We start from the raw sequence: 14660 nt of genomic DNA, 5'->3' as shown, positions 1-14660 counted from the left end.
TTTTAATTTTTGTGTATGGTGTGAAGTATGGAAAAAAAATTTTTTTGCAAATGGATGTCTGATTGGTCCAGCACCATTTGTTGAAAAGACTGTCCCTTATCTAATGAATAGTCTTTTTATAGCCTTTGTCAATCACTTAGACATATTTGTGGGTCTGTTTCTGCATCTCTTTTCTGTTCCACTAATCCATATCTCTGTCCTTTTCCCAAAAGCACACTGTCTTGATTGCAGCAGCTTTGTAGTAAGTCTTGAAATCAGAAAGTGTGACTCCTTAAACTTAACTGTTTTTTTTCCAACACTGTTTTGGCTATTCTAGTTCCTTTGCTCTGCCATATACATTTTACATTTTGGAATCATCTTGCAGTCTTCTACCAAAATGTCCTGCAGAGATTTTGATTGGAACTGCAAAACTGGTGGATCAATTAGTGGAGTTGACATGTTAGCATAATTGAGTCTCGCAGTCGATGAACATGGTACACCTCTCCATTTCCTTGTATCTTCCCTGATTTCTTTCATCAGTGTTTTATGTTTTCAGTGTACAGACATTAACATATTTCATTAGCTTTATACCCAAGTATTTCATTTTGGTGCTACTGTAATAAGTGATCATATCTAACAGAAAAATATGTTTTCAAATTGATCTTGTATGTTGCAAACTAAATAAGTTGACTTATATTTGTAATAGTAAAGTTTCTGTGGATTCCTCATGATTTCCAGTCATGCCTTCGGCCCAGACACAGTCTAACCTCCTCGTTTCAGATCTGTGTGGCTCTATTTCCTTTCTTGCCTGGCGGCACTGGCTAGGACCTTCACTGCCACACTGAACAGAGAGGTGAAACCAGGCATCCTTGCTCTACTCCCACTCCCGAGGCAAAAAAGCATTGCGTCAGCTGTGGGGTTTGTAGTGCCCTAGAGAAGCTCCTGCGCAAGCTCCTCTCTGTTCTTGGTTTGCTGGGCGTTTGCACGAGAGACGGTTGTAGAATTTTGGCAAGTGCTTTTTGTGCACCTACCGAGATAATCATGTGGTTTGTCTTCCTCAGTAGGTTGACATGCGTAATCTTATTTATTAATTTTGTATGTTAACATCAGGCTTCTGTTCCTTGGTACTAATGCATTAACTTTTTGATATGTTGTTGTTTATACGCATGCTTGTGTCGCTTGTATCTTTATATATATATATAGTTTCATATATTCGATTTGCTAAAGTTCCATGAATTTTGGCATTTACTCCATGGGGGATACGGATCTATCTTTTTATTCTGTGACGCCTCTGTCTGCCCTTGCTGTCAGGGCACTGCTTGCATCACAGGATGAGTTAAGAAGCATCGCCCATGCTTTAGTCTTCTTGAAAAGTTTCTGTAGGATTGTTATTGTTTCTTGCTTAAATGTTTGACAGAATTCGTCAGTGAAACCATCTGGTCCTAGAGAGTTTTTTTTGTGGGAAAGTGTTTAGCAGAATTTTAATTTAATAGAGAGCTCATTTATTTCTTCTTGACTTAGCTTTGATCCTTTGTTTTTCCAAAAACATCTTCCTTTCATATAAGTGTCCAAATTTATTGGCAAAAAGTTGTTCATGATATTTCCCTTACTATCTTTTTATTGTCTGCAGGATTTTTAGTGATGATTCCCCAATGTAAAATTTCTAAAATTGGTCACTCTTGTCTTCTCCTTTCAGAAACTACATATAGAAGAGCAAATTAAACCCAAAGTGATGAAAAGAAAGGAAAACATAAAGAGCAGAAATCAGTGAAAGAGAAAAGAGAAAACAACATTGGCGTGATCAATAAAACCAAAAGCAGGTTCTTCAAGGTCAATAAAACTGATAAACCTCTAGCCATACCGTTGACTGACTTTTCTCCTCTTTAAGGGTCCTGTTTCCCTGCTTCTTTGCCTGCGTGGTCATTTTTTATTGGTTGTAAACCATCAAATTGTAAATTTTGTCTTGCTGGACACTAGCCTAGAAGTTCTCTCTGGCTGTAAACTGGGGTGAGTACAGGCTCCTTTCTCATCCCCTCAGTCCTGCCTGCTGCTTGAGGTCTGAAAACTACTGTTTCATATGTTTTCTGGTCTTAATTTGTTTAAGGCAGGAGAATAAATTTGGTACCTGTTTCTCCATGTTAGCTGGAAGAAGATATTACTCATCCTGTTATTCTTTAAGTTATTGTCAGGGAAAATTGTGAAAGACTTTCAAATGGGCATAAAAGATTAGAGGTGCCCTGTCCCTGTTCGGGTTATCTCTGTCTTTAATGATCTCTGAGCTGTTTTACAGTTCTGTGAATTCTAAACACCAGCAGTGATGCAAAGATTCTTGACCTCAAGAACACCAGTGTCGGGCTTCCCTGGTGGCGCAGTGGTTAAGAATCCACCTGCCAATGCAGGGGACACGGGTTCGAGCCCTGGTCCGGGAAGATCCCACATGCCATGGAGCAACTAAGCCTGTGTGCCACAACTACTGAGCCTGCGCTCTAGAGCCCGCGAGCACAGCTACTGAGCCCGCGTGCCACAACTACTGAAGGCTGCGTGCCTAGAGCCTGTGCTCTGCAACAAGAGAAGCCACGGCAATGAGAAGCCCACGCACTGCAGCAAAGGGTAGCCCCCACTCGCCGGAACTAGAGAAAGCCTGCGCGCAGCAACGAAGACCCAACACAGCCATAAATAAATAAATAAATAAATACTATTATTATTATCTTTTTTTAAAAAAAGAATGCCAGTGTCTGGTGGCGCACAGCTCATTCCTGGCCAGTCCTACATCCCTTCTGCAAATTCGTCTCAGCACCGCAGACAGCAGAGCCCATATGTTTGCTCTTTGGATTCTTCTTTGAACCAGTTCTAACATCTTACTGGATCTCTCATTAGTAAATAACAAATATTTATTATCTCAATAGAAAATCATCAATACTTGCTCATTTTTCATGTTTGGATGTGAGCCAGCGTCATACCTGTTCTATAATTTATCTATAGCATTACAATAAATTTGAAACAAGCTAAGGGCCATTGATAGAAAAATGACTTTAAAACATGATGGCCTATCCATCCATTTGATGAAATACCCTGAAGCCATTAAAAGAGAGTGTATATTAACCTACAGAGAAAGATTTCCCAGTTTACCAAACAAAGAGTAAGATGTCCAAGTGCGCTGACCTGCGACTGGCTAAGGAAGGGACCTTTTCCCCGGGACACACAGACATTAGACGTGAGGGTGTGACATCAAGCACAGGCAGAATGGGGGTGGGGACACTTATTTATCTCCACTGCTTTGTGCTGTTTCCTCACTGTTGTTCAGCTGAGAGCTGAGCACACACCACGTGCAGACACACTCCAGGCTCTAGGGATGCAGCAGCAGGATGGGCCCTGCCCCAAGTGCACCGTCTCTGTAAACTGGAAAGTTAAAATAGACCTCCCACCAACCTGGCCTGCAGTCACGAGGATTAGTGACCATCAGAGGCAGAACGGCTGCGCCTGCCCGTCCTCAGGTCTGGCTGCAGCCTCGTCCAGGGCCTTCCTGAGGACCCTGCAAGCTGGTTCCTGCAGCCCAGCCCAGAGCAGCCCTAGGCCACCCTGGGCCGTTTCCGGCTGTATCTTGGCAGCACCGCGGAAGTTCCCGAGGGCGGGGTATCTGGCCCCTCCCCTCTGGCCCCCAGCACCCTGCACGGCGGCTGGCACCTCCCAAGCCATGGTCTCTTCCTCTTTGTATAAGGGCACTGATCCCATGACGGCCCCACCCTCATGACTTCACCTGAACGTAATCACCTCACAAAGGACCCGCCTCAAATGCCATCACAATGGGGATGAGGCTCCAGCATATGAATTTGGGGGCAGAGGTGGAGGCCGCATGTGCAGAATACAAGTTCAGAGAGTGACGAGTCCACAGGGCAAGATAAGGCTGGGGGAGGCCAAGAGGGTGACCGGGAGGGGCCTCTCAGGACGAGGAGAGTGGGGCGGGGGGGCAAGGCAGAGGCCCAAACCCCAGGCGTGCCTGGGAACAGAGCAGGCACAGAGGGAGGCAGCGGGGTGAGTGGGGCCGCCTGGAGGCCCCGCATGGACCCTGGGCCCTCAGCCCAGGAGACGGGAAGCAGGAGAGCAGCAGGACCTGGCTTCCATTTGCAGGGCGCTCCGCTGCTCACAGAGAAAGGACGGGGGTGTGGCGGCCTCGAGGGAGATTCCCGAGGGACCATGAAGGGGGCTGGCAAGGCTGCCGCTGGCCTGGAAGTGGGTGAGGGTCGCTGGCGATGGTTCCAGGAGTCTGAGGCCTGGGGAGAGGTCAGAGCTGGGATGGGCACAGAGGGCAGGGAAGCATGGGGAGGCCAGCAGGGGTGAGGCCAGGCTCTGCGTCTTCTGGAAGGCTGACCACCCTCTCTGGTGCTGTGGCCACGTTCGGGACAGAGCACACGAAAATCTCAGTTCAGAACTAAGGATGGGAACATAAACGGTATTTCCTCCTGTCCCTGCATTTTTACGGTGATCAAGTTTGACAAAAAAGCAAAAATTACTCCAAGGGTTCTAGAAAACATGAAGGTTGTATTCAGTTCTCCTGTTTATAAAAGCAGGTCATTAAAAGCCTACTTTGAAAAATATCATAACCGCATAACAGAAACTCTAGGATTTTTTTTAAAAAAGTACAGCCACCCAGCTCCCCGTGTCTCAAGGCCCCGCCCCCTGGGCCCTGGGCCAGCGCCAGCCTTGCGCTGGGTGGGGCTGCTCGGCTCCCCGACCCACAGCTGCTGGGCTGCGGGCAGGGGGCTGGGCACCCCACTGACCAAGTCCGCCCAAGAAAGGCGGCGGGGGGGGGGGCTTGTGTTAAAATCTTACTTTTAAGAATTGCCACTGAAATTCCTTCCTCCTCAAGAGGCTTCTGCTCACAAACCGGGAAGAGCGTCCCGCAGCTCTCATCACTCCTTACGTTCTATTCCCTTTGCCAAGGCGGAGTGTTCCAGAAAGGACGCGGGCGCCCTGCACACCGACCTCGAGAGAAGCACCAAGCTGCCTACCCGCCGGTCGGTCTCTGGTTCCGGAAACAGCCCGACACGGCTGAGTGTGCAGCCAGGAGGCTCAGAAAGGAGGAGGTCTGTGTTTCCTGGGGGTCAGAGTTCACAAAAAGTGGAGCCGCCGCCCTCTGAACTCACCCCCAGCCCACCGGCTACTCACTGTCCTAACTGCACCGAGGCTCCAGGTCGTCAGTAGAACAGGAGGGAAAAGGAAGGCTGGACGTGAGCCCCGCGCCTTCAGTCTGGGGCCTGTCAAGTCGGCGTCTCACGCCGGCTCCCCGTGACCGATCCCAGGGGCCTCTCACCGAGGGCAGCCCAGCGCCCGAACAGGCCTCCCACCTGCATCCTTGAGGCCGTCACCGCCAAGACCCCTCCCAGCCCGGAGCCAGGCCCGCTACCCACCACATCTCACACCCTGTGCTCCTCAGGCACTGCCAAGGCCCAGCCATGAAAAACAAACGAACAAACATGACAGCTGTTCTGGCCGAAACTAACACAGACCAGGGAACAGACAGAGCTGGACGGATGGCTCCGGCCACACACCAGGGCCTCTCCACGGCCACAGGCAGAGGGAGCCGCTGGAGCCGGACCGCGCCCCCGAGGTGAGCCCTCGACCAGGAAGGTGGTCTCGCCCTGCCCCCTTGGACAGCTGCCTGCCTGGAGCTGACGTAACAGCTGCCAGGCCAGGCTTCGGCCGGGGCCCTGAGGCCAGCTCTGCACCTGGGCAGGGCAGAGTGTGGGGAAGGAAGAGCTCAGAACCCCCAGGTGATGGGGAAACGAGCCCCACTCACTACCACAGACACCCCCGCCACGGCCTCTTGCCAACCCCACCCTCCGGGGCCTCAGATGCTCCCCAGGGACCCGCCTGCCCTCCCAGCCGAGACCACCGCCCGCCTCCAAATAGCCCAGGCAGACACACCTCATTGGACTCTTCCCTCTGGATCCGGCTGCATCTCCAGGGTGGGAGCAGAACCCGCACCCCACCCCTATCCCCACCAGTGGTCTGAGCATCTGGTGGGGTCAGGCGTGGACAGCTCAGACCAACAGATTTGACAGATGGCCACCCCCCAGTGCCAGCAGGGACGGCAGGAGCCCAGGGCTGCCCAGTGGCCCATGTGTCCCACATGGGATGGTCAGGACACCGAGCGCCCCTGAGGGGACCCGCCAGGTGCCACCCCTCAGCCCCTGGGGTCTCAGCAGCCCTGAGGCTTGCCCCCAATATCCACACTTCCTCCTGTTCACAGAACACACGTGCTGGGCTCGTCACTCGGTCCCTACCCCAGGCTCTGCGGCCACACTGGCCTCCTGGTGGCCCACAGTCAGCCTGCAGCCCCGCTGAGCGGGATGCCCTACTCGTCCACCAGTTCCCAGAGTGGCCTCTCAACGCCCCATCAGGGTCCCACGCGTGCCGCCAAGGACCCCGATACTGCGAGGCTGGTCCTCATAGGGGGACGTCTGAGCTGGTCCTGGCTGTGCTCCTCGCCTGTCCCCGTGGAGCACAAGTTCCAGGAGCAGAGTCCTCTGTCATCCCTCCAGAGCGGCCCCCCCGGCATCCAGGACAGAACTGACCACAGACGAGGGGCCCAACCAACAGCTGCTCCACAGAAGGTGCCGGGAACTAGCCGCTCGTCCCGACAGGCTTCCCCCAGAGCCTCCGGCCGGCATCCACCCGCCAGCCGGTCACCGTGCTTTCTGCCCAGAACCCAGGGCGCCCCGAAAGGCACCCAAATGTCCCCGCCAGCTTTCGACAGCCTCCCCTCCGACAACCAGAGACCCCGGCCGGGGTGGGGGCATCTGAGAAGGGAGGGGCCTCCGAGGAGGAACCGGGAAGTGGATGGGACCCCCCGGCTGCCTGCGCGAGGCCACAGGACGAATCGTGATCTCTCGCAATGTGAGCCGCTCCCCTCCCGCGGGCCCGGCCGCCACGGGGCTCTTACCTGATAAAATTCCCGCAGCCAGTTCTTCTGGAGGTTTTCTGGCTGTAAATTAAGAAGAAAAGACAGTCAGGCCAGTGACACAGCCCTGACGTCCGCGAGCAGACGCCAACGTGATGGCCCACCTGCCGTCCTCATGGGGGCTAGGGCGCGACACGGGGCGGAGGACACCCTGCTCCACTCGGGAGACCCCATTCTGCACGGGGAGCTGGTCCACAGCTCGTCCAGGGAAAAGGGGCAGAGCGAGGACAAGCCTCGCCTGGTGATGGGCAGGCGCCACAGCCCTGGATCCAGAGCTGACCTCCAGCCCTGCTCTGTCCCCGGGGCGGGGGGTGGGGTGGGGGGCTTGGGAGGGGCTGCCCGCAGCCAGGCGGGGGTGTCCGGCAGGACCTAGCGGCAGGGGGCCCGGGCCAGGCTCTGAGAACGTGGAAAGAGCCACGCGGCACCAAGTGCTGGTTTCGGGCTTGCGGACACCCCAGGACACAGCCAACACAGAGTGCCCGGTCCCTGAGAAAACAGGACGCCGCCTTTTCCCACACGGCCTGCCAGGGTCCTGGACCACCAGGCCAGCCAGCCGAGTGAGGGGCATGGTCCAACCCAACCCAACGAGGCCAAGGCGCTAGAGGTCACGGCAGGCCTGGACAGAGACGGGAGACACGGCAGGGACGTACGTCCAGTGGGTGCAGTTTCAGACACGGGAAATGAAAAGTTCCTGAGATCTGGCAACATCAGTGTGAATGTCCCTGACACTGCTGGACCACGCTTAAGAACGGCGAAGATGACAAATCTAATGTTACGTGTTTTCTACCACAATTCGAAACAAAAAAAACAAAACCCCACCCACCACGTCTCAGGACTCAGACCCCTGCTCCGAGCAGAGCTCTGGACGGCGAGGCTGTGGGCCCGGAGCCAGAGTCCAGGTTGACCACGGCTGGGCCCAAACGCGTCACCCATGGCCCACGAAGCCAGAGTGCACGGCTGCCACACGGGAGGTGCTGTCGCCCGCTGATGCTTCTGTGTGTCCCGAGGGCAGGTAGCCTGCACTGCAGGCTGAGCAACGAACAAAGGGAAAACGGCTGGGAAACCAGAGCCTCGCAGACCACACAGGAGGGTGTAGAGGAGGCTCCACACATCCGCGCAACAGAGACGGAGGCCAGCGTCCAGCCGGGTGTGGGGCCTTCCAGTCTCCAAGGCCAAGTTCGGGGCCGGGGCCCAGCCTCCAGCCCCCACGTCCTGCACGGGGAGGAGGGCACGCCGTGCCTCTGTCTGTCACCCTCCCAGGTGAGCAAAGAAAAGCACGAGCAGGCAGGCCGCCCACGGAAAGACCGGGCAGAGGCTCTGAACAGACTGACAGCCAACAGCCCATGGAAGATGCCAAACATCACTAGGCGTCAGGGAAACGCAAACCCGAACCACGGCGAGATGCCGCCCCACAGCCCGGGACGCTGACACAGAGACAAGTCTGGGGAGACTGCACAGAAGCGGACCCTCAGACACGGCTGGGGGCGGGGGAGGAGGGTGCGGGAGGCGCGGCTGCTGTGGGAAACGGTCTGGCGCTTCCTCAAAACGCCGGCTGGCCCAGCGATGCGCCCAAGAGACGTGGAAACGCTTGTCCAAGCAGAGGCTCGGCCACGAGCACTTGTAGCCACGGAATCCCGGCAGGCGAAAGGCAGGAACTGCCCAAAGGCCAGCCCAGCATGCACGGAGAGACAAAACGTGGTCCAAGAGAACACGACGGCCACTGACATGGCCCACGGCGTGGACGAGCCTCAAAACACTGTGCTCAGTGAAAGAAGCCCGTCACCAAAGGACAGATGACGTCTGATGCCGGTTCACGGAACTCCAGAACAGGCAGGTCCGCAGAGACAGGCAGCAGACTGTTGCCGGGTCCCGGGTGTGGCTGAGGGGTGGAGGCGGTGACGGCGGCACAGCTCTGAGAGCACGGAGAGCACCGCGCACCCCTCTCCCACCGACCCGAACGATCCCCCACCTGAACCAGGGACGCGGGGCAACCCGCGCCATGGCGAGGACGCGAGCAGGGATGGCCAGTCAGTCGGCCTTGGGCCCCGGGGTGATCAAAGAAAGAAGACTTCGAGTGCAAAGGTCCCAGATGCCCTGACCAGGAGCGAGTGAAAGGGGAGGGCAGCCCCCCACCCCTGTCCTGGGCTGAGGGCAAGGGTGCTGGTTTGGGGGCACAGAGGGCCCACCAGCATTTCAGCTCGTGGGCTCGGCCTGGAGACAGAGGGCAAAGAGATTCAGCTTCCAGTCCCGAGTCCACGAGCGCGGGAGCCTGAGGGTGCGGAGCAGCAGGAATGGGCATCCCCGAGGAGGGAGCTGGAAAACGGGACACAAAGGGCCCAGAAGCCAATGTAGAGCAAATGCTTCCCTAAAAGGGAAGGAAAACCAACCAAGCTCGCGAGGGAACAGTATTCTGAGAAAAGGGGATTCGGAAAGACGGACAGCAAGACCAACCCAGTCACTGACGGACAGACGGATGCGGAACCCGCAGGCCCAGAACTCAGGAACAGAAACAGAAACCGGAGGACCACGGGGACGAGCCCGGCGTCCACCTACGCACAGGACTAAGGACTAGACGTGAAGGGATGTGATGTCAGAGACCTGACAAAACGCAGATACTAAATCTATACCGGGTTGGGGGGGGGGGGGTGGCAAGCAAAGAACCCCTGCAGAAGAGTGATTTCTTTACAGCAGGCAGTTCACGAACATGGTCGAAAGTTAAGATGTATTTTCAAACTACGAATTCTTGAAGTTTGTTTTTAAGGTTTCATATACTTAGGAGAATTTTAGAGAGAGACATAGTTTGCATTTTTCTCAAGCCAGTACTTTTTTCTCCTGAAAATTCCAATAGAATTCAATTTGACATTGGACTGAAGATAGCAGTGCTGTGTGGCCCCAGTCACTCAGCCCACCCTGCTCACTGCACCGCCCTGCACACAGAGAGCTGGGGACACGTGTACAATGGCTCTTTCTGGGTTGCGGGATGATTTGTACTTTTCTATAATGCTTAGACTTTAAGGAAAACAAAAAAGGACCTTATAAAAGAATTCTATTTCGACAGGAAGCGTGAAGGAATTGAGAGTCATTTTAGCATGCTTGTCCCGCACCCCCTGACAGAGAAAGGCACCCAGACTCTCGAAGACACAGCATCCCCCTTCCTAAGTACAGAACTGAGGCAGCTGCAGGAAGTAATGGGGCATGTCACACTGGTGAGGGCCAAGGCAGTAGTAGTCAACTAGTTCAATGCTTATTTTTAAACTGCTATATTAGATCCTTTCTTTACTTTGCAAACAAAATAAGCTCTACATGACTTCAGGAGATAAACACAAAACTTGAAACAGGAAAAACTATCAGAAGAAGACATAAGCAAATAGCTGTCCTTATGCTAGAAAGATAGCCTTCCTAGACATAAAAGCACAGAAAGGAACCTAAGGGGGGAAATGCCTATAGATTCTAACACTCAAAATTGAAGTAACCACAGCTAACATTATTCTCAATGGTGAAAAATGGAAAGCTTCTCCCCTAAGATCAGGAATAAGGCAAGCATGCCCACTCTCACCACTTGTATTCAACACAGTTCTGGAAGTCCTAGCCACGGCATTAGGCAAGAAAAGACACAAAAGGCACCCAAATTGCAAAGGAAGAAATAAAATTATCTTTGTTCACAGATGACATGATCTTATATATAGTGAGCCCCAAAGAGTCGACCAAAAAAACTGTTAGAACTAATAAATGACTTATAGCAAAGTCGTAGGGCACAAAATCAACACACAAAAATCACTGGTTTTCTATAGACTAACAATGAACAATCCAAAAAAGAGAGAAAGAAAATTCCATCTACCATACCATCAAAAAGAATAAGATAACCAAGGCAAGACTTGTACACCGAAAACTACAAAACATTTCTGCAGGAAATTAGGTATCGGTAAATGGAAACACATCCCGAGCTCATGGACTGGAAGACAGTACTGTTAAGATGTTGATACCATCCCAAGCAATCTTCAGATTCAATGCCATCCCTACTGAAATTCCAACTACTTTTTTTACAGAAATAGAAAAACCCATCCTAAAATTCATATGAAATCTCAAGGGACCATAAATAGTCAAAACAATCTTGAAGAAGAAGAAGAAATTAGAGGTCTTACACTTCCTGATTTCACGGCCACAGTCATCAAAACGGCATGGGACGGGCACAAAGACAGACGTATAGACCAGTGGAACAGAGAAGAGGGCCCAGAAATAAACCATCACATGTGTGTCAAATGATTTTTCACAAAGGTGCCAAGACCACAAAATAAGGAAAACACGGTAATTTCAACACATGATTTTGGGAAAACCGGGTATCTGTATACAAAAGAATAAAGTTGGACTATTACTTAGCACCATATATAAAAATTAACTCAAAATGGATCAAAGACCTAAACATAAGACCTAAATCTATAACATTTTTAGAAGAAAACGTTGGGGAAAAGCTGCGTGACACTGGATTTGGCAATGATTCCCTGGATCACGACACCAAAAGCACGGGCAACCAATGAAAAACTAAACTGGCCTACACCCAAATTTAAAACTTCTGTGCGTCAAAAGACGCGATCAATAGAGTGAAGAGGCAACCCACAGAATGTAAGAAAATACTGGCAAATCACATATCTGATAGTGGGTTAACACCCAGAATATATTTTTTAAAACTCTTACAACTCAACAACAAAAAGACAAATAGGGCTATTCAACAGAGGCACAGGACTGGAATAGACACTCCTCCAAGGAAGGTGCAAAAAGGGCCAATAAGCGCATGACAAGATGCTCGGCGTCACCAGCCATTAAGGAAATGCACGTCTAAACCGCAGTGAGGTACCACTTCACACCCATCATCTTAAAATAGATAAACAAAATAACAGGCGCTGGTGAGAACGCGGAGAAATCAGAGCCCTCGCGCACGTCGGTGGGAATGTAAAATGGTGCACCCACCTTGGAAAACAGTACGGTGGTCCCTCAAAATATTCAAAATAGAATTCGCCATACGATTCTGCAATTCCACGTTGGGTATTTATCCAAAGGAATCGAAAGCAGAAACTCAAGCAGCCATTTGCACACCCACGTTCACAGCAGCATTTGTTATTCACAATCAGCCAAAAGGTGGAAGCAGCGCAACTGGCCGCTGGTGGAGGAACGGACGAGCACAGCGTGGTGTCGTCCACACACTGCACTGTTATTCCGCCTCAAAAGAGAAGGAAATTCTGACGTGCTCCACCATGGATGACTCCTACAGACATTAGGCTGTGCAAAATAAGCCCGTCACAAAAGGGCAAATACCGCATAACTCTATTCATGCTGGGTCCCTACTGCAGTCAAGTCCCTAGGGACAGAAAGCAGATGGTGGGGGCCAGGGGTGGTGGGGAGGGGATGCAGAGTGTTGAATGGGGGCAGAGTGTCAGTTTCGGGAGATGAAAAAGTCCTGGAGCTGATGGTGGCGACGCCTACACAACGATGTGAATGTACCTGATGCCACTGAGCCTGGCACTTGGGTCACGTGGTAAGTCGTATGTCAGGCGCATCTGACCACGACAAAACTAACGAGAAACACGTGTGGAGTCGCTGCAGCTCCACCGGAGCAAAGCCCCCGGCTGCGGCTCAGCAGTCCCTGGGGCTGTTCTAGGTGCGTTATTGCAGTTTACTCTTATTTCATTTAAAAAAAAAAAGTTTCAAGCCCAGTGATAAGAAAGGGAAGTCTCATAGGCCCACCTGATGGAGACACACAGAAAACTCTGGGGCTGCCGAACACAGCACAACGTCACCACGTACCGTGACCACACAACACACATCAAAGGGCAAACACTGGAAACAAAAATAAGAATGAGAAGACGGTCTGCAATGCCAACATAATACATAATTTTTAAACTCTACAGATAAGAATGTCCCCACCCAGCATATAGCCCATTGTTTCCCTTTCTTAATGCATTCCTGAAGATGTGTGGAAAAACCCTAAATTCTTGCAAGTTACAACTGCAATTACAGTCTGAGATCCAAATATCTACCTCAAATCTTATCTCACAGAATGTAAGGAGTTTAACAACAGACCATGATGTCCTCAAGGAGGTAAACCAGGGCGACCGAAAGCTCCTGCTACTGGAGGAGCAGAGTGGATGCCGCCCAGGGCCTGTCCTGGATAAGCGCACAGCGGCACAGCCACACGTGCACACGCCTGACACACCTCCCACGATGCCGTGTGAAAAAGGGAAAGGTACAGCGGAAACACCGGAAAAGCTTTGTCACCGTGGTTCCAAATATCTAGAAAATACATGCTCACACATTAAAACGTGAGTGCGTGTGCATGTACACACACACACACACACACACACACACAGGCCTGCTTTTCTGCCAAGACCAAACACAAAAATGATTTTTTCAAATGTACGTATCCCAGAATTTTCTATAAAATTAGACCTACCTTAGTACGGCACCCTTTAACAGAGAGCCCCACCCAAACAGGTCTTGCTGGGCTGCAATCACGCTGATGTCCCAGCGCTAAATTAACAAACTGGTGACTCTGCGCGGCCAGGCCTGGAGGCCCCCGCAGAGCTGCAGCCCGTATTTGGCTAGTGCAGAGTGATTGTTAAAGACACTAAAGTAAGAATAAAAGCTAAACACACGTACTAGCTCTTAAAGAAATACTCTCATTTCAGCCCAAAGCGTGAGCCAGGCAGGGCTCTGTGCGTATTCGAAGAAAGCACATACCTTACTTACCTCTTAAACACCCTCAATTTGCTCTCATGACCTTGCAGAATAAGAAAAAAACTAGCAAAATGTGGCTGGGAAAAATGTTAAAAATGCTCATTCCTTCCAAATGGGAAATTCTATTTCTGGACGTCGATCCTAAAAAATGTAATTCTAAACAACAAAAACGCTCTGCACACAAAGAAGTTCACGACAACATCATTTATAAGAGAATTACAATTAAGAATACTTCAGAATAGTACTGCGGACGGCTCATCGATAAAGAAAGTCATGTAGTGTGTCTGCTGAAGGAGAGAAGGAGGCAACAGCAAGAAATCCACGAGACGATAAAGAAGTTCTGGGCACAGACAGTGGCGACGATCACACAGCACTGTAAATGGACGCAATGCCGATGAACTGTACGTTTACAAAAGATTAAAACGATAAATACTACGCCAGGTGTATTTTACCAAGAAATACAACATCTGATGAGCACATATTAACATGGAAGCAGTTTACACCTTAACAGAGATGGAAGGAACACAAAAATACTTCGTGCCCACGCACAAGCCCAACAGCAAGGACCAGACCAGCACAGCCATCTGCAGAGGACCCTGCAGCAACGGGCCACCCTCGCCCTCCACTTCGTCCCCAGAGAGCCAAGGCTAACGCAGGGCGGACAGACCCACGTGGGTCCGTGAGGAATGAATGGCTGAGCGGAAGGTAGTCGCGGGCCCTCCCTGTGGGGCAGCTGCTTTGAACCCTCTGTCAGGGTAAAAAAAAAGACTGAGAAAAAAACACCAAAATTTGAGTAGTTGTATTTGAAGCAATTTCTTTTTCTTTTCTTTTCTTCATTTTTAATATGCTTATAATTATTACCATGCATTACTTTCATGTTTTTAACTGTTAATTTTAAAAGCTTGAGGCAGAGAAAAACAATGAAAGCTCTCAGAATAGTTTAGCAACATTTGAAACAACTACTATTCACTATGAACAACGGGGAAAAAAA

General features: G+C 51.2%; 1 protein-coding gene across 7 annotated transcripts in view; it reads right to left on the bottom strand.

Moving 5' to 3' along the window:
• INPP5A (inositol polyphosphate-5-phosphatase A) overlaps window positions 1–14660 on the bottom strand; it is a 177994-nt gene that overhangs the window by 111039 nt on the left and 52295 nt on the right. For 6 of the 7 annotated variants that reach the window (XM_027113028.1, XM_027113021.1, XM_027113026.1 and 3 more), the window contains exon 2: window positions 6923–6964. The exons of the other annotated variant lie outside the window; for it this stretch is intronic. In XM_027113028.1, the coding sequence (XP_026968829.1) occupies window positions 6923–6964 (42 nt within the window). The remainder of the gene's footprint in view (window positions 1–6922; window positions 6965–14660) is intronic. 7 annotated transcript variants of the gene reach the window in all.

The sequence above is a fragment of the Aethalodelphis obliquidens genome, unplaced genomic scaffold, assembly GCF_003676395.1.
Source record: "Aethalodelphis obliquidens isolate GAN/ISIS:26980383/991018 unplaced genomic scaffold, ASM367639v1 scaffold11, whole genome shotgun sequence".
NCBI classification, from domain to species: Eukaryota; Metazoa; Chordata; class Mammalia; order Artiodactyla; family Delphinidae; genus Aethalodelphis; species Aethalodelphis obliquidens.
Note: the sequence above shows the minus strand (reverse complement) of the source record. Positions and strands in the feature narration are given on the sequence as shown.